Source organism: Mixophyes fleayi, chromosome 2, assembly GCF_038048845.1.
Source record: "Mixophyes fleayi isolate aMixFle1 chromosome 2, aMixFle1.hap1, whole genome shotgun sequence".
Taxonomy (NCBI): Eukaryota; Metazoa; Chordata; class Amphibia; order Anura; family Limnodynastidae; genus Mixophyes; species Mixophyes fleayi.
Genome location: NC_134403.1, coordinates 1154773 through 1179480, shown reverse-complemented (window position 1 = coordinate 1179480; position 24708 = coordinate 1154773). Strand labels below are relative to the sequence as shown.

The following is a 24708-nucleotide window of genomic DNA, read 5'->3' as shown; positions in this document are numbered from 1 at the left end:
AGTGCAGGGATGTGGGTCTCCGTATGACACTTTCATTGTGATTTCTCTTCTTGGGTTTCTTCTGGCAGATCTTCGAGTACTGTGCCGGTGGCTGAAATGATTAGAGATTATACGTACAGCTGCTACAATCCCTAATAAACGGTTGTGACACAATTGCACCACATTACTGTATCAGACATTGTGTTTAATGTGAGTGCAGTCAGTTTTAAATTTTTCACCAATATTCAAAGCAGTAAGTTTGCAGTCTGACAAATTGTGAGCACAATATTATAGAATTCAGGAGCCATCCTGTCAAATCCTAAGCTCTAATGAGATATTTTCAGGAGTTTTAGGAGATCCATTGACATCAGTCAAAATTCCTTCCAAAAGTTAGGTATGTTATATCCACTGGTTAATTGGATTTGTCAAGCGACAAGTTAACCAGATGCACAGCACGTCAATCCTTCGATGGGTTACAGCATCAGAAGACCACATCGGGTTCTACTACTGTCAGCTAAGAACAGGAAACGAAGTCCACACAGGGAGCACAGGCTCACCAACACAGGACTGAAGAAGATTGGGAAAACTGGCACCTGGTCTGACGAATCTCCATTTCTCCTGCAAAATGCAGGTGGTAGAGCCAGAATTTAGCGTAAATAATATGAATTCATCCTGTCTTGCATCAATGGTGCAGGGTGTTGGTGTAATGATGTGGAGAATATTTTCTTGGCACACATTAGACCTCCTAATACCAATTGAGCAGTGTCCTCATGCCACACCCTACCTGAGTATTGTTGCTGTCCGTGTGCATCCCTGTATGGCCGCAGTCCATCCATCTTCTAATGGCTACTTCCCGCTGGATAACGCTCCATATCACAAAGCACACGTCATCTCAGACTGGTTCCATTAACATGACAATGAGGTCCGTGTACTCCAATGGCCTCCACAGTCACCAGATCACAGGCCAATAGAGTAGCTTTAGGATGTGGTAGAACGGAAGATCTGCAGCATGAAAGTGCAGCCGACAAATCTGCAGCAACTGCGTGATGTTATGTCACCATGGGTCAGAACCACGGAGAATTCAACTTGTTCTGGGGGCAAAGTGTGTGTGTGTGTGGGGGGGGCGGGGTTCTACCCTGTATTAGAAAGGTTTAACTAAGTGGCCACTGATATATAGATATATTTACTTTAAATGTAGAGCAGACGGCTTGGACCGGTATTTAGGATTGTAATAATTTAGTACTGTACCATAAAGATTTACAGCTCAGTTTACCACAATCGGAATAAACAGCTTTTCACCAGCATTTGCTTTAGGTGGAGATATTAACGAAGACTGAGCTGCTTCATGTTTCATTACCTGGATAGACCTTTTAGTATCCTAGTTCTCCGAGCACATAGTCACGTAACCATACTGCAAATTGGTTTCTATAAAATCTGGGTAATTTATGTGCTGTAGCGTATAGATCTCATCCTTTCAGAGCATTTATTTGTCCCTTGTAAATACTTGTACACAAATCAGGCTTTGCCTACTGACATAGTTAGCAAGTAAATGGAGAGAACATTGATTTCATGATGCAGGTTTCTCATTATTAATGGAAGCCAGGTGAAATGATCGCTGAGCTTGGGTTTCATGTTCGTGGGAGCTCAATAAGAGGGGTTTACAGGGAAAGTGACTTGTTCTAATCCTTCCATGAAGCGTTCAGGATAGATGTGACACTACAACTTACAGGATGCTATATTTATATTCCTTTTCAAGCAGGCTGTTAAGAAACATGGGCCTTTTTTTTTTTTTCCAATACTCTAGACCAGTGGTTCCCAAACTTTTACAGTTTGTGGCATCACTAGAGTCTCCATAATTTTTTCAAGGCACCCCTCCAAAATAATTATCGAGCAGTCCCGTTTTATAAGTAGTTGGGTCAAAAAAGCGTAACAAGTATTTAGAAATACTTATTTAGTTGTATGCAACAATAATACACATAAATGCAAGGGAAAATAATATTTTTATATATTTTTTTCAATTATATTTCTGCCAAAGAATAATTTACAGCTAACTCACACTGTGCCCTCAGGCACACTCTGCAGCCCTCCTTCATCGCCACACACACACTATGCGGCCTTCCTTCATCGCCCCCACACACACACACACACTCTGCGGCCCTCCTTCATCGCCCCCCGCACACTCTGCGGCCCTCCTTCATCACCCCCCGCACACTCTGCGGCCCTCCTTCATCGCCCCCCCCCCCCCGCACACTCTGCGGCCCTCCTTCATCGCCCCCCCCCGCACACTCTGCGGCCCTCCTTCATCGCCCCCCCCCCGCACACTCTGCGGCCCTCCTTCATCGCCCCCCGCACACTCTGCGGCCCTCCTTCATCGCCCCCCGCACACTCTGCGGCCCTCCTTCATCGCCCCCCCCGCACACTCTGCGGCCCTCCTTCATCGCCCCCCGCACACTCTGCGGCCCTCCTTCATCGCCACCCGCACACTCTGCGGCCCTCCTTCATCGCTCCACACACACACACACACACTCTGCGACCCTCCTTCATCGCTCCACACACACTCACTCTGCGGCCCTCCTTCATCGCTCCACACACACACACACACTCTGCGGCCCTCCTTCATCGCTCCACACACACACACACACACTCTGCGGCCCTCCTTCATCGCTCCACACACACACACACACACTCTGCGGCCCTCCTTCATCGCTCCACACACACACACTCTGCGGCCCTCCTTCATCGCTCCACACACACACTCTGCGGCCCTCCTTCATCGCTCCACACACACACACACACTCTGCGGCCCTCCTTCATCGCTCCACACACACACACACACTCTGCGGCCCTCCTTCATCGCTCCACACACACACTCTGCGACCCTCCTTCATCGCTACACACACACACACACTCTGCGACCCTCCTTCATCGCTCCACACACACACACACACTCTGCGACCCTCCTTCATCGCTCCACACACACACACACTCTGCGACCCTCCTTCATCGCTCCACACACACACACACACTCTGCGACCCTCCTTCATCGTTCCACACACACACACACTCTGCGACCCTCCTTCATCGTTACACACACACACACACACACTCTGCGGCCCTCCTTCATCGCCACCCGCACACTCTGCGGCCCTCCTTCATCGCTCCACACACACACACACACTCTGCGACCCTCCTTCATCGCTCCACACACACTCACTCTGCGGCCCTCCTTCATCGCTCCACACACACACACACACACACTCTGCGGCCCTCCTTCATCGCTCCACACACACACACACACACTCTGCGGCCCTCCTTCATCGCTCCACACACACACACTCTGCGGCCCTCCTTCATCGCTCCACACACACACACACACACACTCTGCGGCCCTCCTTCATCGCTCCACACACACACACTCTGCGGCCCTCCTTCATCGCTCCACACACACACACACTCTGCGGCCCTCCTTCATCGCTCCACACACACACACTCTGCGGCCCTCCTTCATCGCTCCACACACACACACACACACACTCTGCGGCCCTCCTTCATCGCTCCACACACACACACTCTGCGACCCTCCTTCATCGCTACACACACACACACACTCTGCGACCCTCCTTCATCGCTCCACACACACACACACACACACACACACACACACACACTCTGCGACCCTCCTTCATCGCTCCACACACACACACACTCTGCGACCCTCCTTCATCGCTCCACACACACACACTCTGCGACCCTCCTTCATCGCTCCACACACACACACACACTCTGCGGCCCTCGTTCATCGCTCCACACACACACTCTGCGGCCCTCGTTCATCGCTCCACACACACACTCTGCGGCCCTCGTTCATCGCTCCACACACACACACACACACACACACACTCTGCGGCCCTCGTTCATCGCTCCACACACACACACACTCTGTGGCCCTCCTTCATCGCTCCACACACACACACACTCTGCGGCCCTCCTTCATCGCTCCACACACACACACACTCTGCGGCCCTCCTTCATCGCTCCACACACACACACACTCTGCGGCCCTCCTTCATCGCTCCACACACACACACACACACTCTGCGGCCCTCCTTTATCGCTCCACACACACACTCTGCGGCCCTCCTTTATCGCTCCACACACACACACACACACTCTGCGGCCCTCCTTTATCGCTCCACACACACACACACACTCTGCGGCCCTCCTTTATCGCTCCACACACACACACACACTCTGCGGCCCTCCTTTATCGCTCCACACACACACACACACACACACTCTGCGGCCCTCCTTTATCGCTCCACACACACACACACTCTGCGGCCCTCCTTTATCGCTCCACACACACACTCTGTGGCCCTCCTTTATTGCTCTACACACACACACACACACACTCAGCGGCCCTCCTTTATCGCTCTACACACACACACACACTCTGCGGCCCTCCTTCATCGCTCCACACACACACACACTCTGTGGCCCTCCTTTATCGCTCTACACACACACACACACACACTCAGCGGCCCTCCTTTATCGCTCTACACACACACACACACTCTGCGGCCCTCCTTCATCGCTCCACACACACACACACACACACACACTCTGCGGCCCTCCTTCATCGTTACACACACATACACCCAGGACCCTCGGTGTCTCCTAATCTACAGGTAATAATACCTGGACGCTCCCTGTACACAGCGCCTGGCAGTAAGCTTGTGAGGGCTGTACCCTCGGTGTCTCCTAATCTACAGGTAGTAATACCTGGATGCTCCCTGTACAGAGGGCCTGGCAGTAAGCTTGTGAGGGCTGTACCCTCGGTGTCTCCTAATCTACAGGTAATAATACCTGGATGCTCCCTGTACAGAGGGCCTGGCAGTAAGCTTGTGAGGGCTGTACCCTCGGTGTCTCCTAATCTACAGGTAATAATACCTGGATGCTCCCTGTACAGAGGGCCTGGAAGATCAGCTCTGTTATTATTGTGCAGTCATACATGGATGATTGCTGTTTAGCAGATTAAGTGACCTCTAGAAGTTCCTGAGGGAACTGATGAACAATATTCTGGTGTGAAATTATGTAATGAAACATTGAATAACCGTTTTTTTTTGTCCTTGCAGTGGAAAATCGACGACAAACCAGTAAAAGTTGACAAGTGGGACGGATCTGCTGTAAAAAACTCATTGGATGATGCTGCGAAAAAGGTAATATACCCTCCATATTATTTAGAATTGGGATCAATGACATTGTGGTAACGTTCTGCCTGACATGAAGTGTCGGTAACTTGGAATTAAAGCTACAATATTGTTAACATCTCCACGTACAGGTGTGATCCTCACTGTGTGTATAACATTCTTCTATGTAACCAAGCGTCATTCTGTGATGACAGAAAAGGAGGACTGCTGTTATTAATGTATGACTGTTCTGTTGCTCACCAGGTTCTCCTAGAGAAGTACAAGTACGTGGAGAACTTCTGCCTGGTCGATGGCCGCCTCATAATCTGCACCATCTCGTGCGTCTTCGCCATCGTGGCCTTGGTGTGGGATTATTTACATCCGTTTCCAGAATCAAAACCCGTTCTTGCCTTCTGCGTCATATCATATCCTTTCATTATAATGATAAATGTGTACACTAAGTGTGAGCATATATAAGGGAAGATTTCTCCATCATGGTATTTCTAAAGCTGGGGATCACCTGGTAACCAGATCATTTGGTCTATATCTCACAGGCCATTTCCTGAATGCCCCCAACTGCCCCTTGTGTGCTGATGGGGTCATCAACCAGCTTCATTTGTCTATGCAAGCAAATCCAAACTGTACTGATGGTGGTGGGGGGACACGTTCGTTGCTGTGCCCAGACTGAACGGTGGGATAACACGTTTTGTAGACAAGTACATCAGGACTTGAGAAAATGTTACATGATGGAAATGGCAAATGGTGCATCAGTCATTCATTATACATGTACTCCATGATTTTGATGTATTTGTAGAACTGGGCTTTGGAATAATTATTCATTCTGGAACGTCTCACTCCCCATAGGGGATAGAAATACTTCCATATAACCTATATATTACAGCAATAGTATTTTACCTATTGCTTGCTGGGGCTGAGATGGGTGAACCTGCTGAGACCCACAGCTCTCCATGACCAGAGTATTGGTGGGGATCTCACCTGGTGGCTAGTTTAATACTTGTGCTGGGCAGTGCTCTGTCTGCAGAGGAGGAGGACTGGCACAGGAGAGGTCTGCCCAGCATGGCAGCAGTGATTAGCACACAGGATGGTGCTGGGCAGTGCTCTGTCTGCAGAGGAGGAGGACTGGCACAGGAGAGGTCTGCCCAGCATGGCAGCAGTGATTAGCACAGGGATGGTGCCTGCTAGTGCCCTGTCTCTTCAGAGGAGGAGGACTGGCACAGGAGAGGTCTGCCCAGCATGGCAGCAGTGATTAGCACACAGGATGGTGCTGGGCAGTGCTCTGTCTCTTCAGAGGAGGAGGACTGGCACAGGAGAGGTCTGCCCAGCATGGCAGCAGTGATTAGCACAGGGATGGTGCCTGCTAGTGCCCTGTCTCTTCAGAGGAGGAGGACTGGCACAGGAGAGGTCTGCCCAGCATGGCAGCAGTGATTAGCACAGGGATGGTGCCTGCTAGTGCCCTGTCTCTTCAGAGGAGGAGGACTGGCACAGGAGAGGTCTGCCCAGCATGGCAGCAGTGATTAGCACAGGGATGGTGCCTGCTAGTGCCCTGTCTCTTCAGAGGAGGAGGACTGGCACAGGAGAGGTCTGCCCAGCATGGCAGCAGTGATTAGCACAGGGATGGTGCCTGCTAGTGCCCTGTCTCTTCAGAGGAGGAGGACTGGCACAGGAGAGGTCTGCCCAGCATGGCAGCAGTGATTAGCACAGGGATGGTGCCTGCTAGTGCCCTTTCTCTTCAGAGGAGGAGGACTGGCACAGGAGAGGTCTGCCCAGCATGGCAGCAGTGATTAGCACACAGGATGCGCTGTCTCCCCCCTACTAGCTCCCATTCTCTGTACCGACGCTCCTAGTGCTCTTTACTCTGCTGAGGTGAAGAGAGCAGATATTTAGCAACATGTATTGTCCTTTATATATTAGGAAGCGTTATATTTGCAGTTCCAATGAACTTTGAATGTGGTGTGTGGGCCTCATCGTACTACAGCCAGTAAGTAACTTGTAGGGTCCCCTCAATGTGTGTACACAGCAGTTCTGCAGTAAATCATCAGCCTTGTTTTTACCTTAACGCTCACTCACTTATTTCCTGATGATGGGTGTCCTGACCATTTATACTTCATACAAAGAGAAGAGCATTTTCCTGGTCGCCCACAGAAAGGACCCTGCTGGAATGGACCCTGATGATATTTGGCATCTCTCATCTAGTCTAAAAAGGTAACGAGCCCTGTCCTGAGCACTGCAGGGTAGACAGCGACATTCAGTACGCTTATTAACCCCTTACCAGGCCAGGGGTCTTATATCATAGCTTCAGGCTGCATGTAATCTCCTTCACTTAGTTTAAATGAAGTCACCACAGTCAAGATGATTTGCTAATCAACGACTGACAAATAGGGAGAGAACCAGAAGACAACGTAAAATGTTGAGGGGCGCCGTCAGTAAGACATCTGTCAGTAAGTGGGGCAGCTACAGTAGTGGGGGCGAGCTGTCGGTAAGGGGGGCGAGCTGTCGGTAAGTGTGGGGCGAGCTGTCGGTAAGTGTGGGGCGAGCTGTCGGTAAGTGTGGGGCGAGCTGTCGGTAAGAGGGGGGCTGTCATGGACCACGCAGACGCCTGGAGACCCTGCACATCCGATGTAACAGTCTGCGTTGAGGGTTACCCTATGCTTCAAAGGATAATTTTACCCAACACTAAAAAACAATAGTTTTGGGTGAAATTATGTAATAACGTAAAACATAAAATGTCGCCTACGTTCTTGCGATTCTCCCTGTTTTGGCCTTAAAGGTCCAGCAGAGAAGATCCTCTCTCCTGCTGGAACATTACAGCCACGGAGTGAGCTCGGGAAAGTACAGTTTTATAGTCCAATGTCCTTTTTAGTTTTATGGTGGAATTATCCTTTGAAGGGCCACTGAGTCTAATGTAAAAGTTGATCCAATATGTGTGTGGAAAATTTTCTTGACATAATCTGAAATATTTGGCATTTTATTACCTTTTCCATTTGGATGTATCAAGCAATAAATCAGACGGCAAGATGCTTCCTGCCATAGGCGTCAACAAAACTAAAGGGTGTTTTTCATATTTTTAGGGGGCGGGGGGTGGGTTTTACATGGTCGGGGGTGATTTTCTCAATTACATCAGGTAGCTGCAGGGGAGAAGATGGAATATGACTCATAGTTAGATGAACAGCTGGTAAATGCAGGTATATTATCACTCCAGCAGGTCTCCAGACAGGAAGCGCAGTGTGTAAAGGGGGATAACGTTCCCCCAATGTTTTTATACATAAAGCACCTTGTGTTTTGCACCTGATTGTCAGGATGATCCAGGCTACGGGCTGAGTGTGGCCCCTGTTCTGCATCTATTCCTGTGGTACGTTCAGTCTCGCTGTGCCAGCGGTAGGCATGGCTCGGTAACAGTCACCCGGACATCTCTACGGTGTGGTCCCAGAGCTCAGCCGTATGGTTCACATCCTAATATAGAGGCGATGATAGATTAATGCGCCCTGTACAGACGGCCTGGAAGATCAGCTTTCTTATTGTGTGGCCATAAGTGGATGACTTATGTTTAGCAGATTATGTGACCTCTCGAAGCTCCTGAGGGAACTGATGAATATTCTGATGTTATAATAAATAATGTAACATTGTTTCTTGAATGTCTTCTGTTCTCTGTTTATAATGTGCTTTCCTCTATACAATGGGGATGATTCTCTCACCTCGTGCACTGATGTCTCCATTGTTTTGTCCCCCGTAGGTTTGATGACAAATACACACTGAAAGTCACTTTCATCAGTGGGAAAACCAAGGTCCAGCGAGATGCTGAGTTCACCAAATCAATAGCTAAATTCTATGATGAAAACGGCACGTTGGTCATGGACTTGTTTGAACCCGAAGTCTCCAAACTCCATGATAGTTTGGCAATGGAAAAGAAAACAAAATAAGATGAGATGCCGGGGCCTTTCTGTGGCATTAGGCTAATAAGGATGAAGCAGAAGTGATACGATAAAGGAATGTTACCCCTCTCGCTGCCTCAGGGCTCTGTATCTCCATGTACTGAGCTGCAGGCCCCTCAGGTAGGCCCGAGGGACGATCTCTCATGGCTGTGAATGTCACTTTGTAATTCCCATATATATTGCAGCTTAAATATTGTTTATGTTCAGACCGCAATTCCCAAAGGATTCCTTAATGTTACTCAGCTCAGGAGAAACCTAGTTACCCTGTCATCCCTCAAGCGTCATCAATAAGAGTAAAATCATATTTCCTGTCTGTTAGACGCTTCTCATAGAATACCTGAGACAAAACTACAACTCCCATAATGCTGTGCCAGAGCTGCCTGCCGAGGTCAGGGAACTGGTAGTCCTCTTCCTGAACGTCTCCTGTTGTGTGGGATAAATGTATGTACGCAGCCATGTCATGTTACACGCTTCCTGGGCTCTGCACAAGATGGGGGCAGCCATTTTGCTAGAACACATTCAGCCTATCCCTTTTTTAGGAACTAGAGACATGACTTTGTGCCTCATGCCTCAACCAATTGTTCCTAGCAAGCAGAAAACAAAATGGCTACCTCCTTTTTAAAGTAGACGATGGCTACAATTTAAATCTCTGTTAGAACATTCAATAAACACTTCAAGGGCCGGCTGTAAGATAAGCAGTTAGTTTTGGTTGGATTTCAATGAGTTAAAATATAAAATGGTTACCTTGAATGTGCCATTTAGTCACATCCCTGATGACGGAAGTGATTTATGGTGGGGGTACAGACCCAAGCTGGCGACATGGGGCCATTACAGGCACCTGGGATGACCACAAATGGACCATACAAGGTAACCATCTGTTTTGTTTCTATTTAACTATTTGAACTACACCCAAAATGATTGTTACAGTTTTGGCTGCAGTTCTTTCAAATCTCACTACGTCCAAACCACCATCATTTGTGGGATAAGTGCAGAGGGAAATTCTACAGCTAGAGGAAGCGTAGACTTACCTGGGTCTACAGCTAGAGGAAGCGTAGACTTACCTGGGTCTACAGCTAGAGGAAGCGTAGACTTACCTGGGTCTACAGCTAGAGGAAGCGTAGACTTACCTGGGTCTACAGCTAGAGGAAGCGTAGACTTACCTGGGTCTACAGCTAGAGGAAGCGTAGACTTATTGGGGTCTACAGCTAGAGGAAGCGCAGACTTACTGGGGTCTACAGCTAGAGGAAGCGCAGACTTACCGGGGTCTACAGCTAGAGGAAGCGCAGACTTACCGGGGTCTACAGCTAGAGGAAGCGCAGACTTACCGGGGTCTACAGCTAGAGGAAGCGCAGACTTGCCGGGGTCTACAGCTAGAGGAAGCGCAGACTTGCCGGGGTCTACAGCTAGAGGAAGCGTAGACTTGCCGGGGTCTACAGCTAGAGGAAGCGTAGACTTGCCGGGGTCTACAGCTAGAGGAAGCGCAGACTTACCGGGGTCTACAGCTAGAGGAAGCGCAGACTTACCGGGGTCTACAGCTAGAGGAAGCGCAGACTTGCCGGGGTCTACAGCTAGAGGAAGCGCAGACTTGCCGGGGTCTACAGCTAGAGGAAGCGCAGACTTGCCAGGGTCTACAGCTAGAGGAAGCGCAGACTTGCCAGGGTCTACAGCTAGAGGAAGCGCAGACTTGCCAGGGTCTACAGCTAGAGGAAGCGCAGACTTGCCGGGGTCTACAGCTAGAGGAAGCGTAGACTTACCGGGGTCTACAGCTAGAGGAAGCGTAGACTTACCTGGCTCAGCAGAGACATTTATATTATGTATCTCATCGTCACAAAGAATTCTGTCCATTATCTGTCTCTAATTTATTTGATGGGAATAAACAGTTTATGTTGTTTTGTATACGGCCAGGGTGTGAGGGCAGTCAGTCTGCTGTGTGTGTAAAGCTTAGCTAGTAACTATTAATAAAGAAAAGACATTTTTAGATTGGTTTCCATTGTTCTGTCTGAGGTCACATTCCACTTCTGAACGTCTCTTTAGCGTTTTGTTTCTGAACTGCCGTTTTTTAAGTCTGTTTTTCCAATAAAAGGAGAGGAGATGTAAACGGGCTACTTGCTGTCTCACTGGATTATGTATATGGTTTCTGTGTGATCTGAATGTAAACATCTCTGTCTGTACTGCTGTTGGTGATGATCTTTCATGGATCTTGTGGGGTGAAAGTACCAGTGATGTCCTCATAAATATTGTATCAGCCTCCAGTGCCTGGTTACACTTTAAAGGTAAACGAGAAGTGTTATAACAGGACAAAAGTCTGTAATTGGTGCGTAACCTGTGTCAGAACCCCCAAGTGTGTGTCCCCAAATTAGATTTTTGTGGCCCCATGATTCTCAGATGGGCGATACCTCCTGTTGGATGAACCACTGGTCTAATAGGCCTGAGAATGTGTCCCAAGTCATTGTGGGGATTTATTAACCATATATAATGGCAAACAACAATAGGGCCTAGTTACAGTACTCAATAGCAAACATTACCCCCTTCTCCACTCAATCCCTGTTTCCTATATGGGGTGGGGACGGCATCTTCTATTCTTGTGAGTGACCTCATTTATGTAGCGCCATACAGAGAACTCGCTCACGTCAGACCCCATTGGAGCTCACAGTCTAACATTCCCTAACACAGATTAGGGTCACTGTGATAGCAACCAGTTAACCTACTAGTACAGGGAGGAGCAGGCGCTCAGTGTGAGACAGGGATTTAGGTGCCCCCTCCACCCTCTCACCCTGAGTCCAGTACAGGTCAGTACCAGAAGCCCCTGGGTAATTGGCAGCTATGGGTTTTCCGCACGTTCATCATGCCGGTAAGCAGGAGAGCTGACACTATACAATGCATATCAGTAACACCACACTATAATAACACTGACACAGAAACAATTCTGCAATTTTAATGTTTATTGTCAGAAAGAACATGAAGACTACAGAATTGGTTGCAGATTCACTTCTCAGTGGAAGGTTCGGCCCTGGTGGGGCCCCGTTCAGTGGGCATTAGCTGAGACCCCTGATGAAGCAGTTGGCACCCAAAGGATGGATCTGAAGGGCGTTGGCTGCTAGTCCTTTTATACCCTCTTTTCTCATGACAAATCCAATCAATTAAATATAACCAATAAATGCTAGAGAGTGGATGACCACTGAACATACGATTGGTTAGCAGAAAGTTGTCATTCTATGTAGTGATTTGTGCAGCTGATTTAAATGTGACCTAATTGGGGGGAAAAGAGAGATAAATATAATTTACACAGCATCAATCATCCCACCGTGCTGTACAGAGAATATCCTGCCACACACACTAGTGTCAGACACCAAGTAACCAACCAGTAATGTTTTTGTAGTAGTAGGAAACCCGAGGAGAACATACAAGTCACAGATGGGGCCTTGGTTGAAACCAAACTCATGACCCAGAGCTGTGAGGCCGCAATGCTAACCACTCTGTAACGTGCTAACCCCGATACTCCCAAACACTCCTTATCCTCTAATGTATCAAACACTGAGATCATGGAAATAACCTCTTCTGCACAAGGACATATTTAACGACTTAACTCCTACACTGTACAGAGACCACACTACAACTGATGTGTACGGTGTGGTATGTAGCCCTGTTGTCTCTAACAATATATACTTCTTGCACATGGATGGAGTGTAATACTTTACCATGATCAATTCGAAATCATTAATGAGTCCCCCAACAGAGTGCTGAAGCTGTATGTACACTGGGTATAGCACCAGGTCTTTATCCCCTCTTGTTTCTATGGATAAAGTCTACTTGTCACCAGGTTATAGCGTTGTGAGTCATCATGTAATAGTCTCTTGGGTTATGTATACTGAAGTGCAGAACAGTCTTTTACGTCATCTTCTAAGGACTCTGCTGATCCACTGCAGGTACAGTCATGGCCAAATGTTCTGAGAATGACACTAGAATTGGTTTTCACAAAGTTTGCTGCTTTTTTGGTGTTTTTAGACCTTTTTGTCAGATGTTGCTATGGTATACTGAAGTAACATTACAAGCATTTCATAAGTGTCAAAGTTTATGCAAAGAGTCAATATTGGCAGTGTTGACCCTTCTTTTTGTAGACCTCTGCAATTCGCCCTGGCAGCTGTCAATCAGCTTCTGGGCCACATACTGACTGATGGCCGCCCATTCTTGCCTAATCAATGCTTGGAGTTGTCAGAATTTGTGGGTTTTTGTTTGTCCACCCACCTCTAGAGGATGGACCTCAGTTCTACAGGTGATTTTTTTTTTTTCTTGTTCAACTCATTATTCATGTACACATAATTACTGTTTCTTTGGGATTCATAATTATAGGATAATCATGTAATTAAGTTATTAGTTATAGTGTTTTGTTTATAGAGTGAGTTGTTTTATAAAGACTGCTTAGTTTGTTTTTTACATTATTTGTGTAGAATTGAAGTATTTCATCTTTTTACCTTCGCATTTTAAGTTTGTTTTTTAATTAGGGACGGGTTAGATCCTGTTATTTGTTATAATTTCTTATCATAACTAATGAATACATATTATTTATATCCTTTTATGTTTGTGGTGTTGTATGTTTTCACTTTTTTTGTCCAGAGTTAGATTTCTGGATGTAGATTAGTGACTGACCAGAGCCTTGATAATATAACTGGGGGCTAATTATTGTTAATGTGTTGAATAACATCTGAATTAGTAGTGGGACCAGTCTAGAAGTGCTGATACAAGAAGAAAGGGCGAGAACCGTATGCCCTGAGGTAGTATTGAATTAATGGTGATCATCTATGATATTATGAAGCCTTAAGAAATCTATTTGTAATTTTATAGATAAAAGCCATCTCTATATACATAGTGCTGAGTCTCCTCTCCACTGTCTGATTGTATGTATGCTACCAGAGATATAGAGGATTTACTCTCATTATTGGATTTATCAATTTGATTATTTTGAATTGGTATAGCGCAGGGTTTCCCAACCCCAGTCCTCCGGTCTCCCTATCAGTGCAAGTTTTCCGGATCACATGTGACATGATTAGGACCACCTGTGGATCTGTTACAATGTGTCAGTCAGTAATGGATACACCTGTGCTCCAGCCAGGAGATATGGAAAACATGCACTGTTAGGGAGTCCTGAGGACTGGGTTTGGGAAACCCTGGTATAGCGCTATGGCGGTGTGAACACTGAAGCGTACTCTCGCCAACATATTTATCTTTTTTTTTTTTTTTTTATCATTTCACTTTTTGAATATTTCGGTTAATATGTATAATCACAGTGTCCTCTGTGGTTGTGTATTCTTACAAATCTGAATATCTTCATATATATCAATAAAGATTTGAAGTACTGACACTTAGACTGTTGAGTGCCCTAAGGAACACGTTTTGCCCCCATTTTTTTCTTTCTGCCATTAAAGTCAATACTATGTAAATAGCTCACATTCCAGGATCCTGACTGATCCACTGTAGGTATACTATTATTATTTTATTATTATAATTTATTTGTTAGGCGCCACAAGGTATCCGCAGCGCCGCACACAGAACTAACAGTAGACTATACAGGGTAAAACCATACAGAACAATGAACAAAAAGTACCAATACTTCAGAAACTCCGGCCTAGTCATATGCAGTAAAGACGGAGCGGAAGAACAGGTATGGAGACAGGAGGGGAGGGGGCCCTGCTCATACGAGCTTACATCCTAAGGGAGGGTAAACAGACCCGGCACAAGAGGAGAGAAGAGAGGACGAGCTAAAGGGAGGAGATGGGGGTTAAGTAGATGGTTGGTAGGCTATGTAACTAGTCCGGGTTCCAGGGTCCTGACTGATCCACTGCAGGTATACTATGTAACTAGCTCACATTCCAGGGTCCTGACTGATCCACTGCAGGTATACTATGTAACTAGCTCACGTTCCAGGATTCTGACTGATCCACTGCAGGTATACTATGTAACTAGCTCACGTTCTAGGGTCCTGACTGATCCACTGCAGGTATACTATGTAACTAGCTCACATTCCAGGGTCCTGACTGATCCACTGCAGGTATACTATGTAACTAGCTCACGTTCCAGGATTCTGACTGATCCACTGCAGGTATACTATGTAACTAGCTCACGTTCCAGGGTCCTGACTGATCCACTGCAGGTATACTATGTAACTAGCTCACATTCCAGGGTCCTGACTGATCCACTGCAGGTATACTATGTAACTAGCTCACGTTCCAGGATTCTGACTGATCCACTGCAGGTATACTATGTAACTAGCTCACGTTCCAGGGTCCTGACTGATCCACTGCAGGTATACTATGTAAATAGCCCACGTGCCAGGGTCCTGACTGATCCACCGCAGGTATACTATGTGACTAGCTCACATTCTGGGGTCCTGACTGATCCACTGCAGGTATACTATGTAACTAGTCCACGTTCCAGGGTCCTGACTGATCTACTACAGGTATACTATGTAACTAGCTCACATTCCAGGGTCCTGACTGATCCACTGCAGGTATACTATGTAACTAGCTCACATTCTGGGGTCCTGACTGATCCACTGCCGGTATACTATGTAACTAGCTCACATTACGGGGTCCTGACTGATCCACTGCAGGTATACTATGTAACTAGCTCACGTTCCAGGGTCCTGACTGATCCACTGCAGGTATACTATGTAACTAGCTCATATTCTGGGGTCCTGACTGATCCACTGCAGGTATACTATGTAACTAGCTCACGTTCTGGGGTCCTGACTGATCCACCGCAGGTATACTATGTAACTAGCTCACATTCCGGGGTCCTGACTGATCCACTGCAGGTATACTATGTAACTAGCTCACGTTCCAGGGTCCTGATTGATCCACTGCAGGTATACTATGTAAAAAGCCCACGTTCTAGGGTCCTGACTGATCCACTGCAGGTATACTATGTAACTAGCTCACGTTCTGGGGTCCTGATTGATCCACTGCAGGTATACTATGTAAAAAGCCCACGTTCCACGGTCCTGATTGATCCACTGCAGGTATACTATGTAAAAAGCCCACGTTCCAGGGTCCTGATTGATCCACTGCAGGTATACTATGTAAAAAGCCCACGTTCCAGGGTCCTGATTGATTTACTGCAGGTATACTATGTAACTAGCTCACATTCTGGGGTCCTGACTGATCCACTGCAGGTATACTATGTAACTAGCTCACGTTCTGGGGTCCTGACTGATCCACTGCAGGTATACTATGTAACTAGCTCACATTCTGGGGTCCTGACTGATCCACTGCAGGTATACTATGTAACTAGCTCACATTCCAGGGTCCTGACTGATCCACTGCAGGTATACTATGTAACTAGCTCACGTTCTGGGGTCCTGACTGATCCACTGCAGGTATACTATGTAAAAAGCCCACGTTCCAGGGTCCTGACTGATCCACTGCAGGTATACTATGTAACTAGCTCACGTTCCAGGGTCCTGACTGATCCACTGCAGGTATACTATGTAACTAGCTCACGTTCTGGGGTCCTGATTGATCCACTGCAGGTATACTATGTAAAAAGCCCACGTTCCAGGGTCCTGATTGATCCACTGCAGGTATACTATGTAAAAAGCCCACGTTCCAGGGTCCTGATTGATCCACTGCAGGTATACTATGTAAAAAGCCCACGTTCCAGGGTCCTGATTGATCCACTGCAGGTATACTATGTAACTAGCTCACATTCTGGGGTCCTGACTGATCCACTGCAGGTATACTATGTAACTAGCTCACGTTCTGGGGTCCTGACTGATCCACTGCAGGTATACTATGTAACTAGCTCACATTCTGGGGTCCTGACTGATCCACTGCAGGTATACTATGTAACTAGCTCACATTCCAGGGTCCTGACTGATCCACTGCAGGTATACTATGTAACTAGCTCACGTTCCGGGGTCCTCACTGATCCACTGCAGGTATACTATGTAAAAAGCCCACGTTCCAGGGTCCTGACTGATCCACTGCAGGTATACTATGTAACTAGCTCACGTTCCAGGGTCCTGACTGATCCACTGCAGGTATACTATGTAACTAGCTCACATTCTGGGGTCCTGACTGATCCACTGCAGGTATATTATGTAACTAGCTCACATTCCGGGGTCCTGACTGATCCACTGCAGGTATACTAAGTAACTAGCTCACGTTCCGGGGTCCTGACTGATCCACTGCAGGTATACTATGTAACTAGCTCACATTCCGGGGTCCTGACTGATCCACTGCAGGTATACTATGTAACTAGCTCACATTCTGGGGTCCTGACTGATCCACTGCAGGTATACTATGTAACTAGCTCACGTTCTGGGGTCCTGACTGATCCACCGCAGGTATACTATGTAACTAGCTCACATTCCGGGGTCCTGACTGATCCACTGCAGGTATACTATGTAACTAGCTCACATTCCGGGGTCCTGACTGATCCACTGCAGGTATACTATGTAACTAGCTCACATTCCAGGGTCCTGATTGATCCACTGCAGGTATACTATGTAACTAGCTCACATTCTGGGGTCCTGACTGATCCACTGCAGGTATACTATGTAACTAGCTCACGTTCTGGGGTCCTGACTGATCCACTGCAGGTATACTATGTAACTAGCTCACATTCTGGGGTCCTGACTGATCCACTGCAGGTATACTATGTAACTAGCTCACATTCCAGGGTCCTGACTGATCCACTGCAGGTATACTATGTAACTAGTCCACGTTCCAGGGTCCTGACTGATCCACTGCAGGTATACTATGTAACTAGCTCACGTTCTGGGGTCCTGACTGATCCACTGCAGGTATACTATGTAACTAGCTCACGTTCCAGGGTCCTGACTGATCCACTGCAGGTATACTATGTAACTAGCTCACATTCTGGGGTCCTGACTGATCCACTGCAGGTATACTATGTAACTAGCTCACATTCCGGGGTCCTGACTGATCCACTGCAGGTATACTATGTAACTAGCTCACGTTCCAGGGTCCTGACTGATCCACTGCAGGTATACTATGTAACTAGCTCACATTCTGGGGTCCTGATTGATCCACTGCAGGTATACTATGTAACTAGCTCACGTTCCAGGGTCCTGACTGATCCACTGCAGGTATACTATGTAACTAGCTCACGTTACGGGGTCCTGACTGATCCACTGCAGGTATACTATGTAACTAGCTCACATTCCGGGGTCCTGACTGATCCACTGCAGGTATACTATGTAACTAGCTCACGTTCCAGGGTCCTGACTGATCCACTGCAGGTATACTATGTAACTAGCTCACATTCTGGGGTCCTGATTGATCCACTGCAGGTATACTATGTAACTAGCTCACGTTCCAGGGTCCTGACTGATCCACTGCAGGTATACTATGTAACTAGCTCACATTCCGGGGTCCTGACTGATCCACTGCAGGTATACTATGTAACTAGCTCACGTTCCAGGGTCCTGACTGATCCACTGCAGGTATACTATTATTATTGTTATCCTTTATTTGTTAGGCGCCACAAGAGGTCCACAGCGCCGTACACTGCACAAACAGTAGACTATACAGGGTAAGACATTACTGAACAATAAACAATAAATACCAAAACCTCAGAGGCTCAAGGCAGGCTAATGCAGTAAGGAGGGAGCAGAAAAACAGGTATGGATACAGGAGGGAAGAAGGCCCTGCTCAAATGAGCTTACATCCTAAGGGAGGGTGAACAAGACTCGGGCACAAAGGGAGTCAGTTGATGTATATGGGAGGGAGAAGGGACCGGGAGGAGAGAGGGGATAATGGGTTAGGTGGAAGGATGGTGGGCTTTAAGGAAGAGGTGCATTTTAAGTGCCCGTTTGAAGGAGCTTAGATTGGGAGAGAGACGGATGGAGCGAGGGAGGTCGTTCCAGTGAAGGGGGGCTGCACGGGAGAAGTCCTGGATTCTAGAATAGGAAGAGGTGACCAGGGTGGAGGAGAGGCGGTGGTCATTGGCTGAGTGCAGGGAGCAGGCAGGAGTGTGAATGGAGAGGAGGTTAGAGATATAAGGGGCAGTGGACTGGGAAAGAGCCTTATATGTGGTGGTCAGGAGTTTGAAAAGGATTCTGTAGGGGAAGGGGAGCCAGTGTAGGGCAAGGCAGAGGGGGGATGCGGAGGAGGAGTGGCGAGAGAGGAAGATGAGTCTTGCAGCCGTGTTGAGAATAGAGTGGAGGTGGGAGAGGGGGAGGCCGGTAAAGAGGAGGTTGCAATAATCGAGGCAGGAGATGATGAGTGAGTGGATGATGATTTTGGTGGCATCCTGAGAGCGCAAGGGCTGGATGCGGGCAACATTGCGAAGCTGGAAGCGACAGGCTTGGGCGAGGGATAGAATGTGGGGTGCAAAAGAGAGAGAAGAGTCGAAGGTAACGCCCAGGCAGCGAAGTTGGGTGACAGAGGAGATGGTGGTGCTGTTGACTGTGATAGAGAGGTCATGGTGGGATAGTTACTATGTAACTATCCCGCGTTCCAGGGTCCTGACTGATCCACTGCAGGTATACTATGTAAATAGTCCACGTTCCAGGGTCCTGACTGATCCACTGCAGGTATATTATGTAACTAGCTCACGTTCTGGGGTCCTGACTGATCCACTGCAGGTATACTATGTAACTAGCTCACGTTCCAGGGTCCTGACTGATCCACTGCAGGTATACTATGTAACTAGTCCGGGTTCCAGGGTCCTGACTGATCCACTGCAGGTATACTATGTAACTAGCTCACATTCCAGGGTCCTGACTGATCCACTGCAGGTATACTATGTAACTAGCTCACATTCCAGGGTCCTGACTGATCCACTGCAGGTATACTATGTAACTAGCTCACGTTCCAGGATTCTGACTGATCCACTGCAGGTATACTATGTAACTAGCTCACGTTCCAGGGTCCTGACTGATCCACTGCAGGTATACTATGTAAATAGCCCACGTGCCAGGGTCCTGACTGATCCACCGCAGGTATACTATGTGACTAGCTCACATTCTGGGGTCCTGACTGATCCACTGCAGGTATACTATGTAACTAGTCCACGTTCCAGGGTCCTGACTGATCTACTACAGGTATACTATGTAACTAGCTCACATTCCAGGGTCCTGACTGATCCACTGCAGGTATACTATGTAACTAGCTCACATTACGGGGTCCTGACTGATCCACTGCAGGTATACTATGTAACTAGCTCACGTTCCAGGGTCCTGACTGATCCACTGCAGGTATACTATGTAACTAGCTCATATTCTGGGGTCCTGACTGATCCACTGCAGGTATACTATGTAACTAGCTCACGTTCTGGGGTCCTGACTGATCCACCGCAGGTATACTATGTAACTAGCTCACATTCCGGGGTCTTGACTGATCCACTGCAGGTATACTATGTAACTAGCTCACGTTCCAGGGTCCTGATTGATCCACTGCAGGTATACTATGTAAAAAGCCCACGTTCCAGGGTCCTGACTGATCCACTGCAGGTATACTATGTAAAAAGCCCACGTTCCAGGGTCCTGATTGATCCACTGCAGGTATACTATGTAAAAAGCCCACGTTCCAGGGTCCTGATTGATTTACTGCAGGTATACTATGTAACTAGCTCACATTCTGGGGTCCTGACTGATCCACTGCAGGTATACTATGTAACTAGCTCACGTTCTGGGGTCCTGACTGATCCACTGCAGGTATACTATGTAACTAGCTCACATTCTGGGGTCCTGACTGATCCACTGCAGGTATACTATGTAACTAGCTCACATTCCAGGGTCCTGACTGATCCACTGCAGGTATACTATGTAACTAGCTCACGTTCTGGGGTCCTGACTGATCCACTGCAGGTATACTATGTAAAAAGCCCACGTTCCAGGGTCCTGACTGATCCACTGCAGGTATACTATGTAACTAGCTCACGTTCCAGGGTCCTGACTGATCCACTGCAGGTATACTATGTAACTAGCTCACGTTCTGGGGTCCTGATTGATCCACTGCAGGTATACTATGTAAAAAGCCCACGTTCCAGGGTCCTGATTGATCCACTGCAGGTATACTATGTAAAAAGCCCACGTTCCAGGGTCCTGATTGATCCACTGCAGGTATACTATGTAAAAAGCCCACGTTCCAGGGTCCTGATTGATCCACTGCAGGTATACTATGTAACTAGCTCACATTTCGGGGTCCTGACTGATCCACTGCAGGTATACTATGTAACTAGCTCACGTTCCAGGGTCCTGATTGATCCACTGCAGGTATACTATGTAAAAAGCCCACGTTCCAGGGTCCTGACTGATCCACTGCAGGTATACTATGTAACTAGCTCACGTTCCACGGTCCTGATTGATCCACTGCAGGTATACTATGTAAAAAGCCCACGTTCCACGGTCCTGATTGATCCACTGCAGGTATACTATGTAAAAAGCCCACGTTCCAGGGTCCTGATTGATCCACTGCAGGTATACTATGTAAAAAGCCCACGTTCCAGGGTCCTGATTGATTTACTGCAGGTATACTATGTAACTAGCTCACATTCTGGGGTCCTGACTGATCCACTGCAGGTATACTATGTAACTAGCTCACGTTCTGGGGTCCTGACTGATCCACTGCAGGTATACTATGTAACTAGCTCACATTCTGGGGTCCTGACTGATCCACTGCAGGTATACTATGTAACTAGCTCACATTCCAGGGTCCTGACTGATCCACTGCAGGTATACTATGTAACTAGCTCACGTTCTGGGGTCCTGACTGATCCACTGCAGGTATACTATGTAAAAAGCCCACGTTCCAGGGTCCTGACTGATCCACTGCAGGTATACTATGTAACTAGCTCACGTTCCAGGGTCCTGACTGATCCACTGCAGGTATACTATGTAACTAGCTCACGTTCTGGGGTCCTGATTGATCCACTGCAGGTATACTATGTAAAAAGCCCACGTTCCAGGGTCCTGATTGATCCACTGCAGGTATACTATGTAAAAAGCCCACGTTCCAGGGTCCTGATTGATCCACTGCAGGTATACTATGTAAAAAGCCCACGTTCCAGGGTCCTGATTGATCCACTGCAGGTATACTATGTAACTAGCTCACATTCTGGGGTCCTGACTGATCCACTGCAGGTATACTATGTAACTAGCTCACGTTCTGGGGTCCTGACTGATCCACTGCAGGTATACTATGTAACTAGCTCACATTCCGGGGTCCTGACTGATCCACTGCAGGTATACTATGTAACTAGCTCACGTTCCAGGGTCCTGACTGATCCACTGCAGCTATACTATGTAACTAGCTCACATTCTGGGGTCCTGATTGATCCACTGCAGGTATACTATGTAACTAGCTCACGTTCCAGGGTCCTGACTGATCCACTGCAGGTATACTATGTAACTAGCTCACGTTACGGGGTCCTGACTGATCCACTGCAGGTATACTATGTAACTAGCTCACATTCCGGGGTCCTGACTGATCCACTGCAGGTATACTATGTAAAAAGCCCACGTTCCAGGGTCCTGACTGATCCACTGCAGGTATACTATGTAACTAGCTCACGTTCTGGGGTCCTGATTGATCCACTGCAGGTATACTATGTAAAAAGCCCACGTTCCACGGTCCTGATTGATCCACTGCAGGTATACTATGTAAAAAGCCCACGTTCCAGGGTCCTGATTGATCCACTGCAGGTATACTATGTAAAAAGCCCACGTTCCAGGGTCCTGATTGATTTACTGCAGGTATACTATGTAACTAGCTCACATTCTGGGGTCCTGACTGATCCACTGCAGGTATACTATGTAACTAGCTCACGTTCTGGGGTCCTGACTGATCCACTGCAGGTATACTATGTAACTAGCTCACATTCTGGGGTCCTGACTGATCCACTGCAGGTATACTATGTAACTAGCTCACATTCCAGGGTCCTGACTGATCCACTGCAGGTATACTATGTAACTAGCTCACGTTCTGGGGTCCTGACTGATCCACTGCAGGTATACTATGTAAAAAGCCCACGTTCCAGGGTCCTGACTGATCCACTGCAGGTATACTATGTAACTAGCTCACGTTCCAGGGTCCTGACTGATCCACTGCAGGTATACTATGTAACTAGCTCACGTTCTGGGGTCCTGATTGATCCACTGCAGGTATACTATGTAAAAAGCCCACGTTCCAGGGTCCTGATTGATCCACTGCAGGTATACTATGTAAAAAGCCCACGTTCCAGGGTCCTGATTGATCCACTGCAGGTATACTATGTAAAAAGCCCACGTTCCAGGGTCCTGATTGATCCACTGCAGGTATACTATGTAACTAGCTCACATTCCGGGGTCCTGACTGATCCACTGCAGGTATACTATGTAACTAGCTCACGTTCCAGGGTCCTGATTGATCCACTGCAGGTATACTATGTAAAAAGCCCACGTTCCAGGGTCCTGACTGATCCACTGCAGGTATACTATGTAACTAGCTCACGTTCCACGGTCCTGATTGATCCACTGCAGGTATACTATGTAAAAAGCCCACGTTCCACGGTCCTGATTGATCCACTGCAGGTATACTATGTAAAAAGCCCACGTTCCAGGGTCCTGATTGATCCACTGCAGGTATACTATGTAAAAAGCCCACGTTCCAGGGTCCTGATTGATTTACTGCAGGTATACTATGTAACTAGCTCACATTCTGGGGTCCTGACTGATCCACTGCAGGTATACTATGTAACTAGCTCACGTTCTGGGGTCCTGACTGATCCACTGCAGGTATACTATGTAACTAGCTCACATTCTGGGGTCCTGACTGATCCACTGCAGGTATACTATGTAACTAGCTCACATTCCAGGGTCCTGACTGATCCACTGCAGGTATACTATGTAACTAGCTCACGTTCTGGGGTCCTGACTGATCCACTGCAGGTATACTATGTAAAAAGCCCACGTTCCAGGGTCCTGACTGATCCACTGCAGGTATACTATGTAACTAGCTCACGTTCCAGGGTCCTGACTGATCCACTGCAGGTATACTATGTAACTAGCTCACGTTCTGGGGTCCTGATTGATCCACTGCAGGTATACTATGTAAAAAGCCCACGTTCCAGGGTCCTGATTGATCCACTGCAGGTATACTATGTAAAAAGCCCACGTTCCAGGGTCCTGATTGATCCACTGCAGGTATACTATGTAAAAAGCCCACGTTCCAGGGTCCTGATTGATCCACTGCAGGTATACTATGTAACTAGCTCACATTCTGGGGTCCTGACTGATCCACTGCAGGTATACTATGTAACTAGCTCACGTTCTGGGGTCCTGACTGATCCACTGCAGGTATACTATGTAACTAGCTCACATTCCGGGGTCCTGACTGATCCACTGCAGGTATACTATGTAACTAGCTCACGTTCCAGGGTCCTGACTGATCCACTGCAGGTATACTATGTAACTAGCTCACATTCTGGGGTCCTGATTGATCCACTGCAGGTATACTATGTAACTAGCTCACGTTCCAGGGTCCTGACTGATCCACTGCAGGTATACTATGTAACTAGCTCACGTTACGGGGTCCTGACTGATCCACTGCAGGTATACTATGTAACTAGCTCACGTTCTGGGGTCCTGA

The 24708-nt window shown here is 47.6% G+C and overlaps 1 protein-coding gene across 1 annotated transcript in view; it reads left to right on the top strand.

The window, feature by feature from the left end:
- The window catches only part of SPCS2 (signal peptidase complex subunit 2), a 13526-nt gene extending 2305 nt beyond the window's left edge, over positions 1-11221 (top strand). The window contains exons 2-5 of the mRNA XM_075198315.1: positions 5115-5198; positions 5433-5593; positions 7257-7391; positions 8920-11221. Coding sequence (XP_075054416.1) covers positions 5115-5198; positions 5433-5593; positions 7257-7391; positions 8920-9106 — 567 coding nt within the window. The 3' untranslated portion in view covers positions 9107-11221. The remainder of the gene's footprint in view (positions 1-5114; positions 5199-5432; positions 5594-7256; positions 7392-8919) is intronic.
- Positions 11222-24708: the final 13487 nt, after the last annotated feature.